At 41.8% G+C, this 16,821-nt stretch overlaps 1 protein-coding gene across 1 annotated transcript in view; it reads left to right on the forward strand.

Moving 5' to 3' along the window:
* The window catches only part of DACH1 (dachshund family transcription factor 1), a 446,425-nt gene that overhangs the window by 410,426 nt on the left and 19,178 nt on the right, over positions 1–16,821 (forward strand). The window contains exons 8-10 of the mRNA XM_070751360.1: positions 2,795–2,942; positions 3,913–4,056; positions 7,190–7,258. Coding sequence (XP_070607461.1) covers positions 2,795–2,942; positions 3,913–4,056; positions 7,190–7,258 — 361 coding nt within the window. The remainder of the gene's footprint in view (positions 1–2,794; positions 2,943–3,912; positions 4,057–7,189; positions 7,259–16,821) is intronic.

Consider the following 16,821-nt stretch of genomic DNA (forward strand, 5'->3'; position numbering starts at 1 on the left):
GTGCATTGCTTTCTGGGCGACCCTCGTACAAACTCAGTTCAGATATTCATTGCCACAGCATTGAATTTGCTCATCCAGACACAATGTCAAAGAATTCCGTTCTTTCCAAGTACATCACATTGGATTTTCATTGGCAGGACCAGATGCTTTCATGTTGGCATCAGCCTGGCGTCTCTCTTGGCATCCCTGATGAAGGTGTTGGATGCAACTTCAAAATATGAAAGTTCATTTTCTGTAGGTTTCTAAGTGGTCCCTAGTGGGTTGCTGAGCCAAAAAAAAACCCATCCTTTTTCCCAGCCATAATGAACAGCCTTTCCATAAATCACATTAGAATTAATTGTTTCAGGGAATAACACACACAGAGAGAAGACAAGATAGTCTTCAGCCCAGTTGAAAATGTTCAGTGTCCTTTTAGAGCTTCATGCTTTGTGAAGGTGCTTAAGATAAAAATTACCCCATTGTGCTTTCAGCTTAGCATTTTTCTCCATGTTTATCCATGATTGTTTCATATTTAAAGAACAACAAAATATTGTGTTTTGTCAGCCAAGGACAATAATAGTTTAATAGTAATTTATTTTCCATTGCTACTGATAATACAACCAATCAACACGTTAAGTGGTGCCAACATTGGCATGTTGCTAAATAAATCTCTAGGCTTTGCGCTGCGAATACATCTTTTAAAGATAAGTCAACAAGAGCAATCAGAGCAGAAAATTAGAATTTGGTATGTTAGAATTAAAATACAGCTAAACTAAAGTTTTAATTGGGGTGATCTAAAAGGGCACTTGATGTAATGATCTCTTTCATTTGTTACTAATTGTTTGTTCCTGATGAAGAAGAAACATGTACATGAATGTGCCGTTTGGAAAAAAAAAGAAGAAGATGGCAGTTGCCATAGCAGCTCGTTTCTATGGTTCAAAGAGGAGGGATCACCCAAATGAAAGGAAGGTGTGCTTGTGAATTTTAACTTCTCTCCTGACACCTCACCACAGGAGATGGGTTTTGTTGGGGTGTTAATACAACGTATTTTTAAAAATCTAACCTTACATTTGAACTGGAGGAATACTCTACTGCAGTGATGGCAAACTTTCTTTTCCTCAGGTGACGAAAGAGTGTGGGTGACGCTATCACACATGTGCGAGTGCCCACAACCATAATTCAGTGCTTGGGGAGGGCAAAAACAGTTCCCCCTGCCCCATGGAGGCCCTCTAGAGGCCAGAAATGGCATGTTTCCCCACTTCAGGTGGGCCCAGTAGGCTCGTGTTTTGCCCTCCCCAGGCTCCCTTCGGCTGGAACCTGCTGCCGCCGATGGGATGCCCCACCTCCAGACTTCCGTTGCCAGCCGAAGCACCCGTTTTCGTGTTGGTAGGATTCCCCTGAGGCTCCCCTCCATGGTGAACCCCACCTCTGGATTTTGTGATGCTGCAGGGGAATCCCAGCAGGGGAATCCCACCAGCATGAAAATTGGCACTTCGGCTGGCAACAGAAGTCCGGAGGTGGGGTTTCCCACCTCTGCGGTTTCGCTGAGGCTTCCCTCACAGGGAAACCCCATCTCCGGACTTATGTTGCCAGCTGAAGCGCCCATTTTCGTGCTGGTGGGATTCCCCTGCTGGGATTCCCCTGCAGCATCACAAAATCTGGAGGTGGGGTTTACCATGGAGGGGAGCCTCAGGGGAATCCTACCAGCATGAAAATGGGCACTTCGGCTGGCAACGGAAGTCTGGAGGTGGGGCATCCCTCCTGGGAAGAAACAGGGCCTCCACCCTCCCTGTGGTTTTCCCAATAACATGCATTTTTTGCTTTTACATTGATTCCTATGGGAAAAATTGCTTTTTTCTATTTAAAACCTGGTCACAGAACAAACTTAGTTCATAAATAGAGGTACCACTGTATGTACACACACACACACTATTCAATGGAGATGTGGCCAGTTGAAAAAATTATTTATATATATATATATAGATATATAGATATGTTTGGTTTTTTTTATGTCAGATCACCCTGGTATATTGAAGGAACGTCACAGCTCCTTTTTGCCTCTAGGCTCAACCCAGGACCATTTCAAGGCAGTTAATTTATTTATAGCCGACAACTATATTCTGTATGTGTCAAATGTTTTTTTAGCTGGAATTTTAAAATTAAAGGAGACTAGGATGGTCCCATTTCGGCCTTGTTCTGGCCTCATCAGCTAGCCACACCCTTCCTTACTGGGATTCGATCTGGTGGACTCTGCCTTGTAATTCTCTGCCTTACACAGTGTTCACCTTAGAACAAGGACAGAAAGACGTTATTCTTCCCTCATTTGGACCTGTATGATGTCATGCCGTCTACATAATTAAGTCTCCTTTTTAAAGTAGAGCATAATTCATCACCTGCTTCCTCTTTCAAATAATCTTTATTTTATAGATGCAGGGCAGTAAACCTGAGCTGAACTCATCCATAATTCAATCAAACAGGTTCATCTACACATGAGAATTCCAGTGCGCATAATGACTTCTAGAATGTCACTTATCCTTTTCCTTTCAAGGCTTGATCAAGTCCATCAAACCTAAGTCCCACCGAAACTAGCATGAAGTCATGATTAACCCTGCCGTTAATTTAATCAAGGAGAGTTTGTTTGGAAAGGCTCTGACTATCTTTCAATTATTATATAGTCGACGAAAGCAAAGGTCTTCTACGCAACTTCAAGACTGTTGCAGAGTGACAAGTGACTGCCTAAAATTGTCCTTAAATAATCAAATCCCATTGTTTCCTAGTTCAAAGGCTGACTGTGTTCTCCATTCTCTTCCATCAGGGGCTCTTAAAAGTTGCCATTGACAATGCGCGAGCTCAAGAGAAGCAAGTACAGCTCGAAAAGACAGAGCTCAAAATGGAACTCTTCAGGGAACGAGAACTGAGAGAAACACTTGAAAAACAGTTAGCGGTGGAGCAGAAGAACAGAGGTAACAAAAAGAAAATAACGCCCTTGCCTATTACCGTAGTTTTACCTAGCTGTCTCAAAACATCAAGGTGTAATCTTGCATAGTTTCTGTACTCAAGAGTGTTGATGATAGTACTAGATGGGGTGTCAAATTATTTTTCATATGTGGATTGAAAGAATGCCAGCAACAACAGATAATATACCTGTGGATGTTATTAGCATTTAGACTTATATACTGCTTCATAGTGCTTTACAGGCAGCCCTCTGTAAGCAGTTTACAGAGAGTCATCATATTGCACCCAACAATCTGGGATTCTCAATTTACTGGCCTTGTAAGGATGGAAGGCTGAGTCAATCTTGAGCCTACTGAGATTCAATGGGAGGGATTCCCCAGCTCCTTCAAAGGGAGGTCTTTGCGTAAAAATAAACATTGTTATTTTTACATGAAAGGACACCGCAGCGGCGCTGCAAGCAAAGGGCGGTCCTTTCACATAAAAATAAACATGTTTATTTTTACGTGAAAGGACCGCCCTTTGCTTGCAGCGCCGCTGCGGTGTCCTTTCATGTAAAAATAACAATGATTATTTTTACGCGAAGACCTCCCTTTGAAGGAGCTGGGGAATCCCTCCCACAAAGAGATTCCAGGGGCGGAGCCTTGATGTCACTGGCAGGTTGCTAAGGACGCCAAGGTGATCACTTCCTGGATTCCATGGAATCCAGGAAGTGATCACCTTGGCATCCTTAGCAACCTGCCAGTGACGTCAAAGCTCCAAACGCCAAACGCGACCCCGAACTTTGCCCAAAGTTTCAAAACATTTTGAGTTCGTGTTTGGCATACCGAACACTGCAAAATTTGGTACGGATCCGAATTGTGCGGGTTCGGTTCGCCCATCACTACTCACGAGGCCTAAAATAAATAACATGTTAGAGCCAAGTTGAACTTGAATCGATTTTGTTTTTGTTCCCCTCCCGACCCCCTACACACACACCAGCAATAATTCAGAAAAGGTTAAAGAAGGAAAAGAAGGCCAAGAGGAAATTACAGGAAGCGCTTGAATTCGAAACCAAGCGGCGTGAGCAGGCCGAGCAAGCGCTAAAGCAAGCAGCTTCCACCGATAACCTCAGGGTCCTAAACGGTAAGATTTCTTCTCTGTGTGGCTGACACTGGGTTCAAGTGGTTTTATTGAAAGCATCACAACCGCTTTAATTGCCGGGAAGACCAACAAACCACCATCCTCTTTGGGGAAATGACACTTCATGCCTTTTGCTGATTGAATGTCTGTGTCAGGCCGAAGCTATCGCTTGATTTGGTGACTTTGGCCTGCCACGTATATTAGAATGTAGAATGTATTAGTGCTGTGGGAATTCGGCAGGGGCGGCCTGCATGAAGGCTGTAGAGTTGTAGCCATAACAAATTCCTTCGAGAGTCTCAAGGTCATCCTTTGTTCAGCACCTGCCCAGAAGTTGATGGGAGGACTGGACATGTTGGCAGAACCAGACTGGGCCACTGGATGATCGTGTGGGTGTGGGAACAAGGGAATGAATTTTAAACTGGGTGGAGAAACCCAAGGACTTCAGATTGGGGTTTCTCCCAGATGTGCCAACATAGCTCCGTTAATAAATCGTAACTTGGAGGAAGGCCATGCCTTGGACTTTGATTTAAATTCGGATGCTATTTGGAATGCTGACTGTCTATATGTAAAACTGGAAGCTTTTAAAAAGAGATCGGATGACCATTTTTCTGAATGGTTTAGGGTAGAGCTTTCCAATATGATTTAACTGAGGGCCACATCAGGGCTGTGTTTGACCCCAGGGGCATGGCCAAGGAGCATGACCAGCTCAATGTACCTCATCAAGACTCGGTTTTCAGCCACAAGGGCCTTGGAGAGTCACCATTCCCTACCAAGTTCCATTTTTCCTGGCAGGGGCCACCACTGGCTGGTCCTTCACTGTTTCCAGGACAGGCCCCTGGATCAGACTAAGCCTCCCGTTGGTCAGATCTGGCCTTTGGGCCTTGAGTTTGACACTACGATATAGGAGGTTCATGTTTCAGCAGGAGATTGGGCTAGAATAATGATGGCAAATCTTTTTTGGTTCACGTGCCAAATTGGTGTGTGGGTGTGCTAGCATTTGTGCATGTGCCCACAACCTTTCCCTCCACCCCATATGTGAAAACCCCCCATGCTTTCCTCACGCATGGGTACGGGCCTGGTATGTGAAGAAATTGCCCAAATGGACAAACTGGAAATTCAGAAAAACTCACTTCTGGTTTGCCGTTGTACAGGTTTTTGCACTCCAGAGCTTCAGAAAGCTTCCCTGAACCCCTCGGAGTGCAAAAAAACAACACAACAGCAAACCAGAAGTATGTTTTTCTGAACTTCCGGTTTGTCCGTTGGGTGACTTTTTTGCCTCTGGGGCTTCAGTGAAGCTTTTCTGAAGCGTCTGGAGGATGAAACAGACTTTTCCAAGGCCAAAAATCAGCTGGTCAGTTCATGCATGGATGCTGGAGCTGACACGGGGCAAAAAGTTTTGTGTGCCCTCTGATATGGCGCCACGTGCTACTTGTGGCATGCCTGCCATAGATTCTCCATCATAGGACTAGAAGGTGTCTTCTAACTTCTAACTTGTCTAAATAAAAAAAAAATTAGAGTTTTATTATTCATAAATAAATAACAATAGGGACAGAAGGTGACAATTCAGCTGTATCTCCTTAGAAGTCCATGAAGAGATTCTGAGTAAGTAAGTCGAAGCGTGGAACTCATTACCGGACTCAGCAGTGTCAGCCCCTAACCCCCAACATTTCTCCCTTAGACTATCCAAGATTTACCTCTCCAGGTTCCTAAGAGTCCAGTAAGGGGCGTACATAAGTGCACTAGTGTGCCTTTCGTCCCCTGTCCAATTGTCTCTCCTTATCTCATATATCATTCAATTTCAATTCAATTTATTAGATTTGTATGCCGCCCCTCTCCATAGACTCGGGGCGCTTCACAACAATAATATTATTTTATTATTATTATTATTTATTGGATTTGTATGCCGCCCCTTTCTGTAGACTCGGGGCGGCTAACAAGAGTAATAAAAAATATCATGCAAATCCAATACTAAAAACAACTAAAAAACCCTTATTATAAAAACTAAACATCCATACAAACTAACATACCATGCATAAATTATAAAGGCTTAGGGGGAAAGAATGTCTCAATTCCCCCATGCCTGACGACAGAGGTGGGTTTTCAGGAGCTTACGAAAGGCAAGGAGGGTGGGGGCAATTCTAATCTCTGGGGGGAGTTGATTCCAGAGGGTCGGGGCCATCACAGAAAAGGCCTTTCCCTTGGGCCCCGCCAAGCGACATTGTTTTGTTGACGGGACCCGGAGAAGGCCCACTCTGTGGTACCTAACCGGTCACTGGGATTCGTGCAGCAGAAGGCGGTCTCGTAGATACCCTGGTCCGGTGCAATGAAGGGCTTTATAGGTCATAACCAACACTTTGAATTGTGACCGGAAACTGATCGGCAACCAATGCAGACTGCGGAGTCCTGGTGTAACATGGGCATATTTGGAAAGCCCATGATTGCTCTCACAGCTGCATTCTGCACGATCTGAAGTTTCCAAACTCTCTTCAAAGGTAGCCCCATGTACAGAGCGTTACAGTAGTCGAGCCTCGAGGTGATTAGGGCATGAGTGACTGTGAGCAATGACTCCCGGTCCAAGTAGGGTCGCAACTGGTGCACAAGGTGAACCTGGGCGAACGCCCCCCCTCGCCACAGCTGAAAGGTGTTTCTCTAATGTGAGCTGTGGATCGAGGAGGACGCCCAAGAGGTCAGTAAGGGGCGTACATAAGTGTACTAGTGTGCCTTTCATCCCCTGTCCAATTGTCTCTCCTTATCTCATATATCATTCAATTTCAATTCAATTTATTAGATTTGTATGTCGCCCCTCTCCGTAGACTCGGGGCGCTTCACAACAATAATAACACAATATAAAACAAATCTAATAATTAAAAATCATTTTAGAAAACCCTTATTAAAAAAGAAAACATACACAAATGATCAGCTTGGCCATGCCTCTCTCTGTTCTCTCCCGATTCCTTCCCAACAATCTTTTTCCCGACAAAATTATGGGTCTGGCCCCTGTTTCTTTTTTGTTCAATATTCAACACGGCGGCAAAGGTTGATGGTGCCGTGATTCAGAAGTGGCAACAGGTTGTAAGAAGAGCCCTTTAAGATCCGAGTGAAATATGTGTCAGCTCTACCTTTCTGTGCGTTTTAGATGCTCTGACCCCAGAGATAGAAGCTGACCGCAGCGGGAGCCGAACAGATGCTGAGAGGACAATACAAGGTAGGAATTTTCAAAAGGCCATAAATCTAGATCGCAGTATATTAGTTTTTCCTCTACTTTAGCCTGCTATTCAAGCATGCAACCCTGCCATCTGGGCCACATCAAAACAAGTTCATTCAAGGTCAGCTTCATTCTGGACGGGCTTTTTTTTTTTTCCAGAAGAGAAAAAAAAAACATTTTGCTTGATAGATTTCCCTTTAAATTAGCAGGTCATTCCAGTTTATATAATGCAATTAGAAGAACAATTAATCTGGGACGATGAAGAATTTCACTCGGCATGGTAAACATAAATGGACAATGTTTTAGGTTATCTGAGCCACACATTTTCCGTTTTGAAATCTGTCTTTAACTAGATAATTTTCAAGGCTGGAATGCTTCATAATTTTCCAGTTTTTGAAACAAGCAAAAGAAACTAGAACACTCAGAATTTAACTCCTGAACTGTTATCCTGTCCCTGAGTAGATTTCACCATCATTACAGTTATTCATAGTTTAATATATAAATATAGAGAAAGCAAAAATTGCACAAACAGCTCATACATTCTAAAAATTCTATTTATATTGGCCTATTTATCCCTGGGCCAAGGATGTTAATATGAATAATAAATAACATGGAGACAAGAGCACACAAAGCATTTATTTTCAATTTGAAAGGAAGGTAAATTCTTCAAAGACAATCTATAATGATTAACCAGTGTTGTGTTTCCATTTGCTTTTTAAAGCCAATCCCTGTAAATCTATCACTTACGGTCTTTTTGTATTAAACCTTGGTTTGTAATTCTTGTGAGATATTGTGCTAATTGGGATGGGAAAATATTCAGAAAGACAATAAGCAACACAATGATTAAATGGGCATTAATAATAATAATAATAATAATAATAATAATAGTAATAGTAATAGTAATAATAATAGTAATAGTAATAGTAATAATAATAATAGTAATAATAATAATAGTAATAATAATAATAATAATAATAATAATAATAATAATAATAATAAAAGAATAGATAATCTGTCTCTTCTCCACACATCAGGAGACACATTAGAGAATTGACCATGAGTTATTTTACCAGGTGTGATGTCAATGACATCAGCCAGAAAGGTGGTAGATGATTCGCTGACTCATCATTGCTTCAAATATATTAGCTCTCTGTACAAACCACCTTGCCCTGAGTGAATGAGATTAACTTAATTTAACGTTGTGCCTATCAGCATCTCAGTTTCATTGAATTTGCCCATCAGTTTGTCCAATTCATAGAAACATAGAAGTCTGACGGCAGAAAAAGACCTCATGGTCCACCTAGTCTGCCCTTATACTATTTTCTGTATTTTATCTTAGGATGGATATATGTTTATCCCAGGCATGCTTAAATTCAGTTACTGTGGATTTATCTACCACGTCTGCTGGAAGTTTGTTCCAAGGATCTACTACTCTTTCAGTAAAATAATATTTTCTCATGTTGCTTTTGATCTTTCCCCGAACTAACCTCAGATTGTGTCCCCTTGTTCCTGTGTTCACTTTCCTATTAAAAACACTTCCCTCCTGGACCTTATTTAACCCTTTAACATATTTAAATGTTTCGATCATGTCCCCCCTTTTCCTTCTGTCCTCCAGACTATACAGATTGAGTTCATTAAGTCTTTCCTGATACGTTTTATGCTTAAGACCTTCCACCATTCTTGTAGCCCGTCTTTGGACCCGTTCAATTTTGTCAATATCTTTTTGTAGGTGAGGTCTCCAGAACTGGACACAGTATTCCAAATGTGGTCTCGCCAGCACTCTATATAGCGGGATCATAATCTCCCTCTTCCTGCTTTTTTTTTCATCTTTTTTTTATGTTGTTGTTCTTGTTAACCAAAAACCCACCAGGCATATAATTTCTGGAAGACATATGCAGAGGTTTTTCCTGCCCTGATATTCTAGGAGGAAGTAGGAATATTCAAATAATATGAACTCAGTTTTTAAAATATTTGTTATGTGGTCCCATTCCAAACCAAATACATGCGACAGGATGGAAACAGGTTTGATCTAGAACAAGATAGAGGTAAATTCATTGAGTCGTAAAATTTCTCTAAGCTTGGTTTTATATTGCTCACGTAGGTAGCATCTGAAGGTGACAACTGCAAATAAATTTTAAAAAAATCAGAGGACTCATACAACTCAGATATATGCTCCGCACACCAGGTTCATGTCATCTTCTGACCCTCTGGAATTTTGAGTTGGTCACATTAGTTTGTTACTTAAATGATGTACAAGGAAGATGTTTTTAATCTCCCAATACTTATCGAGATAAAACTTGATATTCAAGACCTTCTAGTTCCAACAAGAATGAACAGTGAACGTAATTGTGCTGCTTAGAGGAAAAGATATATAAAAATAAGAAATGAGCAACTTATCGTGCATCAGAAAAATTTACAGGGTCCAGAAAGTTTGCCGGTTGCATAACGAGACCATCAAATTTCTCCATCCTTCTCTTTTGACATTAGCAAGACGATGATCATCTAGGAGGTTAAACAGCTTACATGTACTGTTTGTCATAAATATATTCACTATGCAAGTAATGAAACATAAATGTTATTCCTCTTGGCTGTATATAAGTCAGAAGGTGATAGGACAGCTGCCTATTTACAAAGAGTCATTAATCTTTTGATTCTGAAAAAATGGAGTGGGTTCGGAAAGCTTGTCAAAGTGAAGGAAGAACATTTCATGAGTCAAATGTTTCAGAGGAGAAGAAACAGTCTTGAATATATTGTGGCGCACTTCTTCCATTAAACGTTTTACTAACATTGGGGTTTGGTACTTGGCTATTGGTTACTTTTGTTACTATTTGTTACAATTACAGTGGTACCTCTACTTATGAATTGAATTCATTCCGTGACCAGGGTCTTAAGTAGAAAAGTTTGTAAGAAGAAGCATTTTTTCCCATAGGAATCAATGTAAAAACAAATAATGTGTGCGATTGGGAAAACCACAGGGAGGTTTGAGGCCCTGTTTCCTCTTAGGAGAATCCTAGAGAGGCCTCACAGAGGCTTGTCCCCACCTTTTCCAGCCCTTTTTCCTCCCAGGATATTCCTAGAGAGGCCCCACGGAGGCTTCTCCCTGCCTTTTCCGGCCTTGTTTCCTCCCAGTAGATTCCTAGAGAGGCTCCATGGAAGCTTCTCCCCACCTTTTCTGGCTGTTTCCTCCCAGGTAATTCCTAGAGAGGCCCCCCAGAGGCTTCTCCCCACCTTTTCTGGCCCTGTTTCCTCCCAGGAGATTCCTAGAGAGGCTCCATGGAGGCTTCTCCCCACCTTTTCCGGTTACAGTTTCGGAAGCTCAGGTTTGTAAGTGGAAAATGGTTCTTGAGAAGAGGCAAAAATACCTCTAGTGTATTACTACCTTCTCCTTCTGTCCTCCAGACTATACAGATTGAGTTCATTAAGTCTTTCCTGATAAGTTTTATGCTTAAGACCTTCCACCATTCTTGTAGCCTGTCTTCGGACCCGTTCAATTTTGTCAATATCTTTTTGTAGGTGAGGTCCCCAGAACTGAACACAGTATTCCAAATGGGGTCTCACCAGTGCTCTACATAGCGGGATCACAATCTCCCTCTTCCTGCTTGTTATACCTCTAGCTATGCAGCCAAGCATCCTACTTGCTTTTCCTACCACCCGACCACACTGCTCACCCATTTTGAGAATGTCAGAAATCACTACCCCTAAATCCTTCTCTTCTGAAGTTTTTGCTAACACAGAACTGCCAATACAATACTCAGATTGAGGACTCATTTTCACCAAGTGCATCATTTTACATTTGGAAACATTAAACTGCAGTTTCCATTGCTTTGACCATTTATCTAATAAAGCTAAATCGTTTACCATATTACAGACGCCTCCAGGATGCGTCAATGACTAAAATTTATAGAGCACCTCTGAATGGACAATAGTGGGAGAGCCCATAGAGCAGGGGTGTCAAACTCGCATCATTATGGTGGTGTGATGTGATGTATCCACCGACAGGCGCCACCCAGTATGAATGGGATTGGCGATCCGTTAGCACCTTTTAGTGGGCTCTAAAGTTTGGCGCAGGCAGACACATGCCCGACATGTAGGTGCACATCCCCGCATGAGACTTCGCTTCTGAGCATGCACCCGAAGCAAAATCTCATGCGAGAATGCTTGCATGGGTGAGATTTTGGCATTTTTTGCCCTTTTTTGCTTCTTCATATGCGCAGAAGCAAAAAAAAAGGCGAAAATTGCCAAAATACCATCCATCCAAGTGTCTTTGCACAAGATTTTGCTATGGGCGTATATGCATAACTGGAATCTCGCATGGGGTTCATGCACATTGTCAGGCATGCCCGCACTGGCGTTGGGAACCCCCTACTGGTAGGAAAAGGTAAGTGAAGCCCTTCACTGGATGTATTGTGACTTTCCCCCCTTTGCTAAACCTGGTGTCGGTGTGGACCATGTGTGATGCATTTGAGGCATGACCACGAATTTGAAACCCCAGTCATAGACCAGCCCAGACATGTGGTGTGTTTCTTATCGTTTTATGCTTATTCACCCAGCCGTTTGCTTTAGTTGGCTCTGATAAAATCCTTCTCTTTTGTTTGCTCTTTAAACAGCTTCAGAAAAGGAGAACAATTCTCAAATTATATTTTGTGGCCTTGAAACACCTCTCACTCCCCCGTGGAGTTGTGGGTGGGTGTACGTGTGTTTTCTTTCATAATTGATTCGCCAAAAAAAAAAAAAAATTCCGTATGAAAACATTCATTATGCACTTCCCTCCTACTTCAATTTCCCCTCCCTTAACTAAGGATAAGCAGTGGAATCATAGTGCAGAGCACAGCAATGAAACAATAATAAGTGTATTTCCTGTCTTCTGGCAAAGAAACTCTGGTATTTTGGCAGCTTTTCAGCTCTAGCTAATCAATTAAAGGCGATTTTGGATTAACTTAAACAAAAGGTGGTATTGATTGCTGGCAGAAATCTATAAATAGGCTATTGTTTCATAGTGCTCAAGGGTCATTTTTAGCTACCCCTTTTAAGCTAGGCATTATTCTATTTATTATCCCAGAAAGCAAAACTTGTAGCACGGTTAAAAGCAAACTAACAGTCATTTTAGGGATGCTTTTCATCGTTTAAAGAAAAAGGAGTTTTTCTTAGAGCTGCAGATATTTATGGACTTTTTTTTTCCCCAGGCACTGTTCTGTCGGGCTCTCTGGTAGAATCCTCCCAAAAATTCACAGGTACAAATTTCAGACACACACACTTTTGAAAATTCAAAACAATGTTCTTTATAATGAAAATTCACTTAAACTAAGCCCTCTTTTGGTATAGCAAGGAGCACTCGTCTCCAAACAAACTGGGTATTTGTACAAGTCCCTTATCAGTTCTGTGATACTTAGCTTGCAGCTGTGAGGCAATTCACAGTCCTTCTTTCACAAAGTGAAACACACTTTGTTCTGGTTTAGGTTCAAAGCAGGGAAATATCAGCACACAAAAAGTCAAAGTCAGGAAAGCAGTCATGAAACATAATGATCAGATAATCCTCCACAATGGCCAAGCCCACAGGCTGCTATTTATAGCAGCCTCACTAATTACCACAGCCCCACCCAACCAAAGGTGGCCTCATTTTCTTTGATAATAATCTCCCAGTTGTTGTTGCCTATGCATCGCTCTCCTCATGTGTGGCTGTATCATTAACTCTTGTTCTGAATCCAAGGAGGAGCTAGATAATTGATCTCCTTCTGAGCTGTCTGCCACACTCTCCTCCTCCCTGTCACTCATGTCTTCTTGGTCAGAGGAGGCCTGCAGCATGTGGATGTCTTCCCCACATCCACAGTCCTTGGGGTAGAAGCTGGGCCAGAGCTAACCACAACAGGTACTATCTAGCTTCTTGTTCTTTAAACTAGATCCTTAAAGAAACATATAATCTTATGGCCTGCTTGGGGTTTTGAATAAAGTGTTCTGTGACTGTAATTAAGGCAACTGGTGTCCAAAGAGATTAGTATGGCTGGAGTAAAAGTCAAAAATGATATTGAGGGGCAGTGAAAATGTTGACTGGATCATGTGCCTTGTATCATGAGCCTTGGTGGCACAGTGGTTAGAGTGCAGTACTTAAAGCTGCTTCTGCTTATTCCTAGCTGTAGTTCACAAGTTCAAATCTCACCAAATTCAAGGTTGACTCATCCTTCCAACCTTCCGAGGTGGGTAAAATGAGGACCCATGTTTATTTTTGCATGAAAGGACCGCCCTTGGCTTGCAGCACTGCTGCGGCATCTTTTCACATAAAAATAACAATGTTTATTTGTTACTCCTTTGCAGGATCTGGGGAATCCCTCCCACGAAGAGATTCCGGGGGCAGAGCTTTGATGTCACCGGCAGGTTGCTAAGCACGCCAAGGTGATCACTTCCTTAGCAACCTGCCGGGGACATCAAAGCTCCGAACACCGAACACGACCCCGAACTTTGAAAAAAAATTGGGTTTGTGTTCGGCATACTGAACACCGCAAAATTCGTTACAGACCCGAATTGTGCGAGTTTGGTTCGCCCATCACTACCAACCACATCTGCTGGATGTTTGTTCCAAGCATCTACTACTCTTTCAGTCAAATAATATTTTCTCACGTTGCTTATGATCTTTTCCCCAACTAACCTCAGATTGTGCCCCCTTGTTCTTGTGTTCACTTTCCGATTAAAAACACTTCCCTCCTGAACCTTATTTAACCCTTTAACATATTTAAATGTTTTGATCATGTCCCCCATTTTCCTTCTGTCCTCCAGACTAGACAGATTGAGTTTTATGCTTAAGACCTTCCACAATTTTTGTAGCCCATCTTTGGACCCGTTCAACTTTGACTAATTCTTGACTGATTGAAATGGAAACACAAATTATCCTTCCTTGTGATGTAGCAATCAGCAAGAGCCAATTATATACAGAAATGAAGATAGGGAGAAGATGATCTATGTAAAAATGTCTCTATTTGGGATGAAAATACAAAAGGAACAGTACACAAATTTTCATGCATGTGAACATCTGCATGAAAACTTGTGTAAATAATACCAAAATCAGACGTAAGAATGGTTTACAGGAAGAATGTGATTGGAGGTGTTCTCTTAACAGCTTCTTTTCATGGTTTGTTGAAATGACAAGGAATGAGTCTGTCAGATCACAGCCATGCATGTCAGCTTATATAGCAGGAGAGAGAATTTTTCTTTGCTGTTCATGAGGCTTACAAGGGTTGCTAATAACAGTCCCTTAGGGATGCCCTGGGTAGCTCGCTTCTCCTCCAGTATAGAGGACATCAACAACCATAATTTAGCATTGGTAGTTTCCTCTCATGATCTGTTTAAGAACCCCCACTCCACAGTTAGAAACATAGAAGATTGACGACAGAAAAAGACCTCACGGTCCATCTAGTCTGCCCTTATACTATTTCCTGTATTTTATCTTACGATGGAGCTATGTTTCTCCCAGGCAATTAAATTCAATTACTGTGGATTTATCTACCACGTCTGCTGGAAGTTTGTTCCAAGCATCTACTACTCTTTCAGTAAAATAATATTTTCTCACGTTGCTTCTGATCTTTCCCCCAACTAACTTCAGATTGTGTCCCCTTGTTCTTGTGTTTACTTTCCTATTAAATACACTTCCCCCCTGAACCTTATTTAACCCTTTAACATATTTAAATGTTTCGATCATGTCACCACCACCCCTTTCCCTTCTGTCCTCCAGACTAGACAGATTGAGTTCATGAAGTCTTTCCTGATAAGTTTTATGCTTAAGACCTTCCACTATTTTTGTAGCCCGTCTTTGGACCCGTTCAATTTTATCAATATATTTTTGTAGGTGAGGTCTCCAGAACTGAACACAGTACAGTGTTCCCTCGATGTTCGTAGGGGATGTGTTCCGAGACCGCCCGCGAAAGTCGAATTTCCGCGAAGTAGAGATGCGGAAGTAAATACACTATTTTTGGCTATGAATAGTATCACAAGCCTTCCCTTAACACTTTAAACCCCTAAACTGCAATTTCTCATTCCCTTAGCAACCATTTAGATTATTACTCACCATGTTTATTTATTAAAGTTTATTTTAAAAAAATTATTAAAGGTGGACAAAAGTTTGGCAATGACATATGAGGTCGTTGGGCGGGAAAACTCGTGGTATAGGGGGAAAAACCGCAAAGTATTTTTTAATTAATATTTTTGAAAAACTGTGTTATAGCCGTTTCACGAAGTTCGAACCGGCGAAAATCGAGGGACCACTGTATTCCAAATGGGGTCTCACCAGCGCTCTATACAACGGGATCACAATCTCCCTCTTCCTGCTTGTTATACCTCTAGCTATACAGCCAAGCATTCTACTTGCTTTCCCTACCGCCTGACCGCACAGTTCACCCATTTTGAGACTGTCAGAAATCACTACCCCTAAATCAATCTCTTCTGAAGTTTTTGCTAACACAGAACTGCCAGTTCTTCTAAAGTAAAAATACCTTGTCTGGTATTTTTGGCTATATCGTTAATATATAAGGCAGCCGAAGATTTACTCCTGGAGTATCCATCTGTTTGTTTCAAGCTTCAGTAAGTAGAAACTTTGATGTTCTCAATATAAAGGAAAACATCAAGGAAACTTTTGATAAGAAAAATGCTGTTTCTAATGCAGCTTAAACAACGACATAAGCACCTTACATATTACGCCTTTCTGCACCCCATAAAATTTGATTTCAATAAACCAATCTGTAAAGTAAATGCATCTGGTGTACACCTGTGTAGGTGTGATGCATGCGACAAAGCAACACTGTGTTCTAAAGTCAATGGACTCAATCTTGTGCACACTGAATTGGCAGATTTGCCACTAAGATCAATAGAACTGGTTTCTCATCGTCACTGAATTATTTACTGTGCTGTCGGGCTCTCTGGTAGACTCCTCCCAAAAATTCACAGGTACAAATTTCAGACACACACACGCTTGAAAATTCAAAACAATGTTCTTTATAATGAAAATTCACTTAACCTAAGCCCTCTTTTGGTATAGCAAAGAGCACTGGTCTCCAAACAAACTGGTAATTTGTACAAGTCCCTTATCAGTTCTGTGGTACTTAGCTTGCAGCTGTGAGGCAATTCACAGTCCTTCTTCTTTCACAAAGTGACACACACTTTGCTCTGGTTTAGTTTCAAAGTGGGGAAAAATCAGCACACAAAGGTCAAAGTCAGTAAAGCAGTCATGAAACACAATGATCAGATAATCCTCCACAATGGCCAAACCCACAGGCTGCTATTTATGGCAGCCTCACTAATTACCACAGCCCCACCCAACCACGGGTGGTCTCATTTTCTTTGATAATAATCTCTCAGTTGTTGTTGCCTATGCATCGCTCTCCACATGTGTGGCTGTATCATTAACTCTTGTTCTGAATCCAAGGAGGAGCTAGATAATTGATCTCCTTCTGAGCTGTCTGCCCCCCTCTCCTCCTCCCTGTCACTCATGTCTTCTTGGTCAGAGGAGCCTTCATCAGCAGATTCCACAGGGGGCAAAACAGGCCTGCAGCATGTGGATGTCTCCCCCACAGCCACAGTCC

This window comes from Erythrolamprus reginae, chromosome 4, assembly GCF_031021105.1.
Source record: "Erythrolamprus reginae isolate rEryReg1 chromosome 4, rEryReg1.hap1, whole genome shotgun sequence".
In the NCBI taxonomy this organism is placed as follows: domain Eukaryota; kingdom Metazoa; phylum Chordata; class Lepidosauria; order Squamata; family Dipsadidae; genus Erythrolamprus; species Erythrolamprus reginae.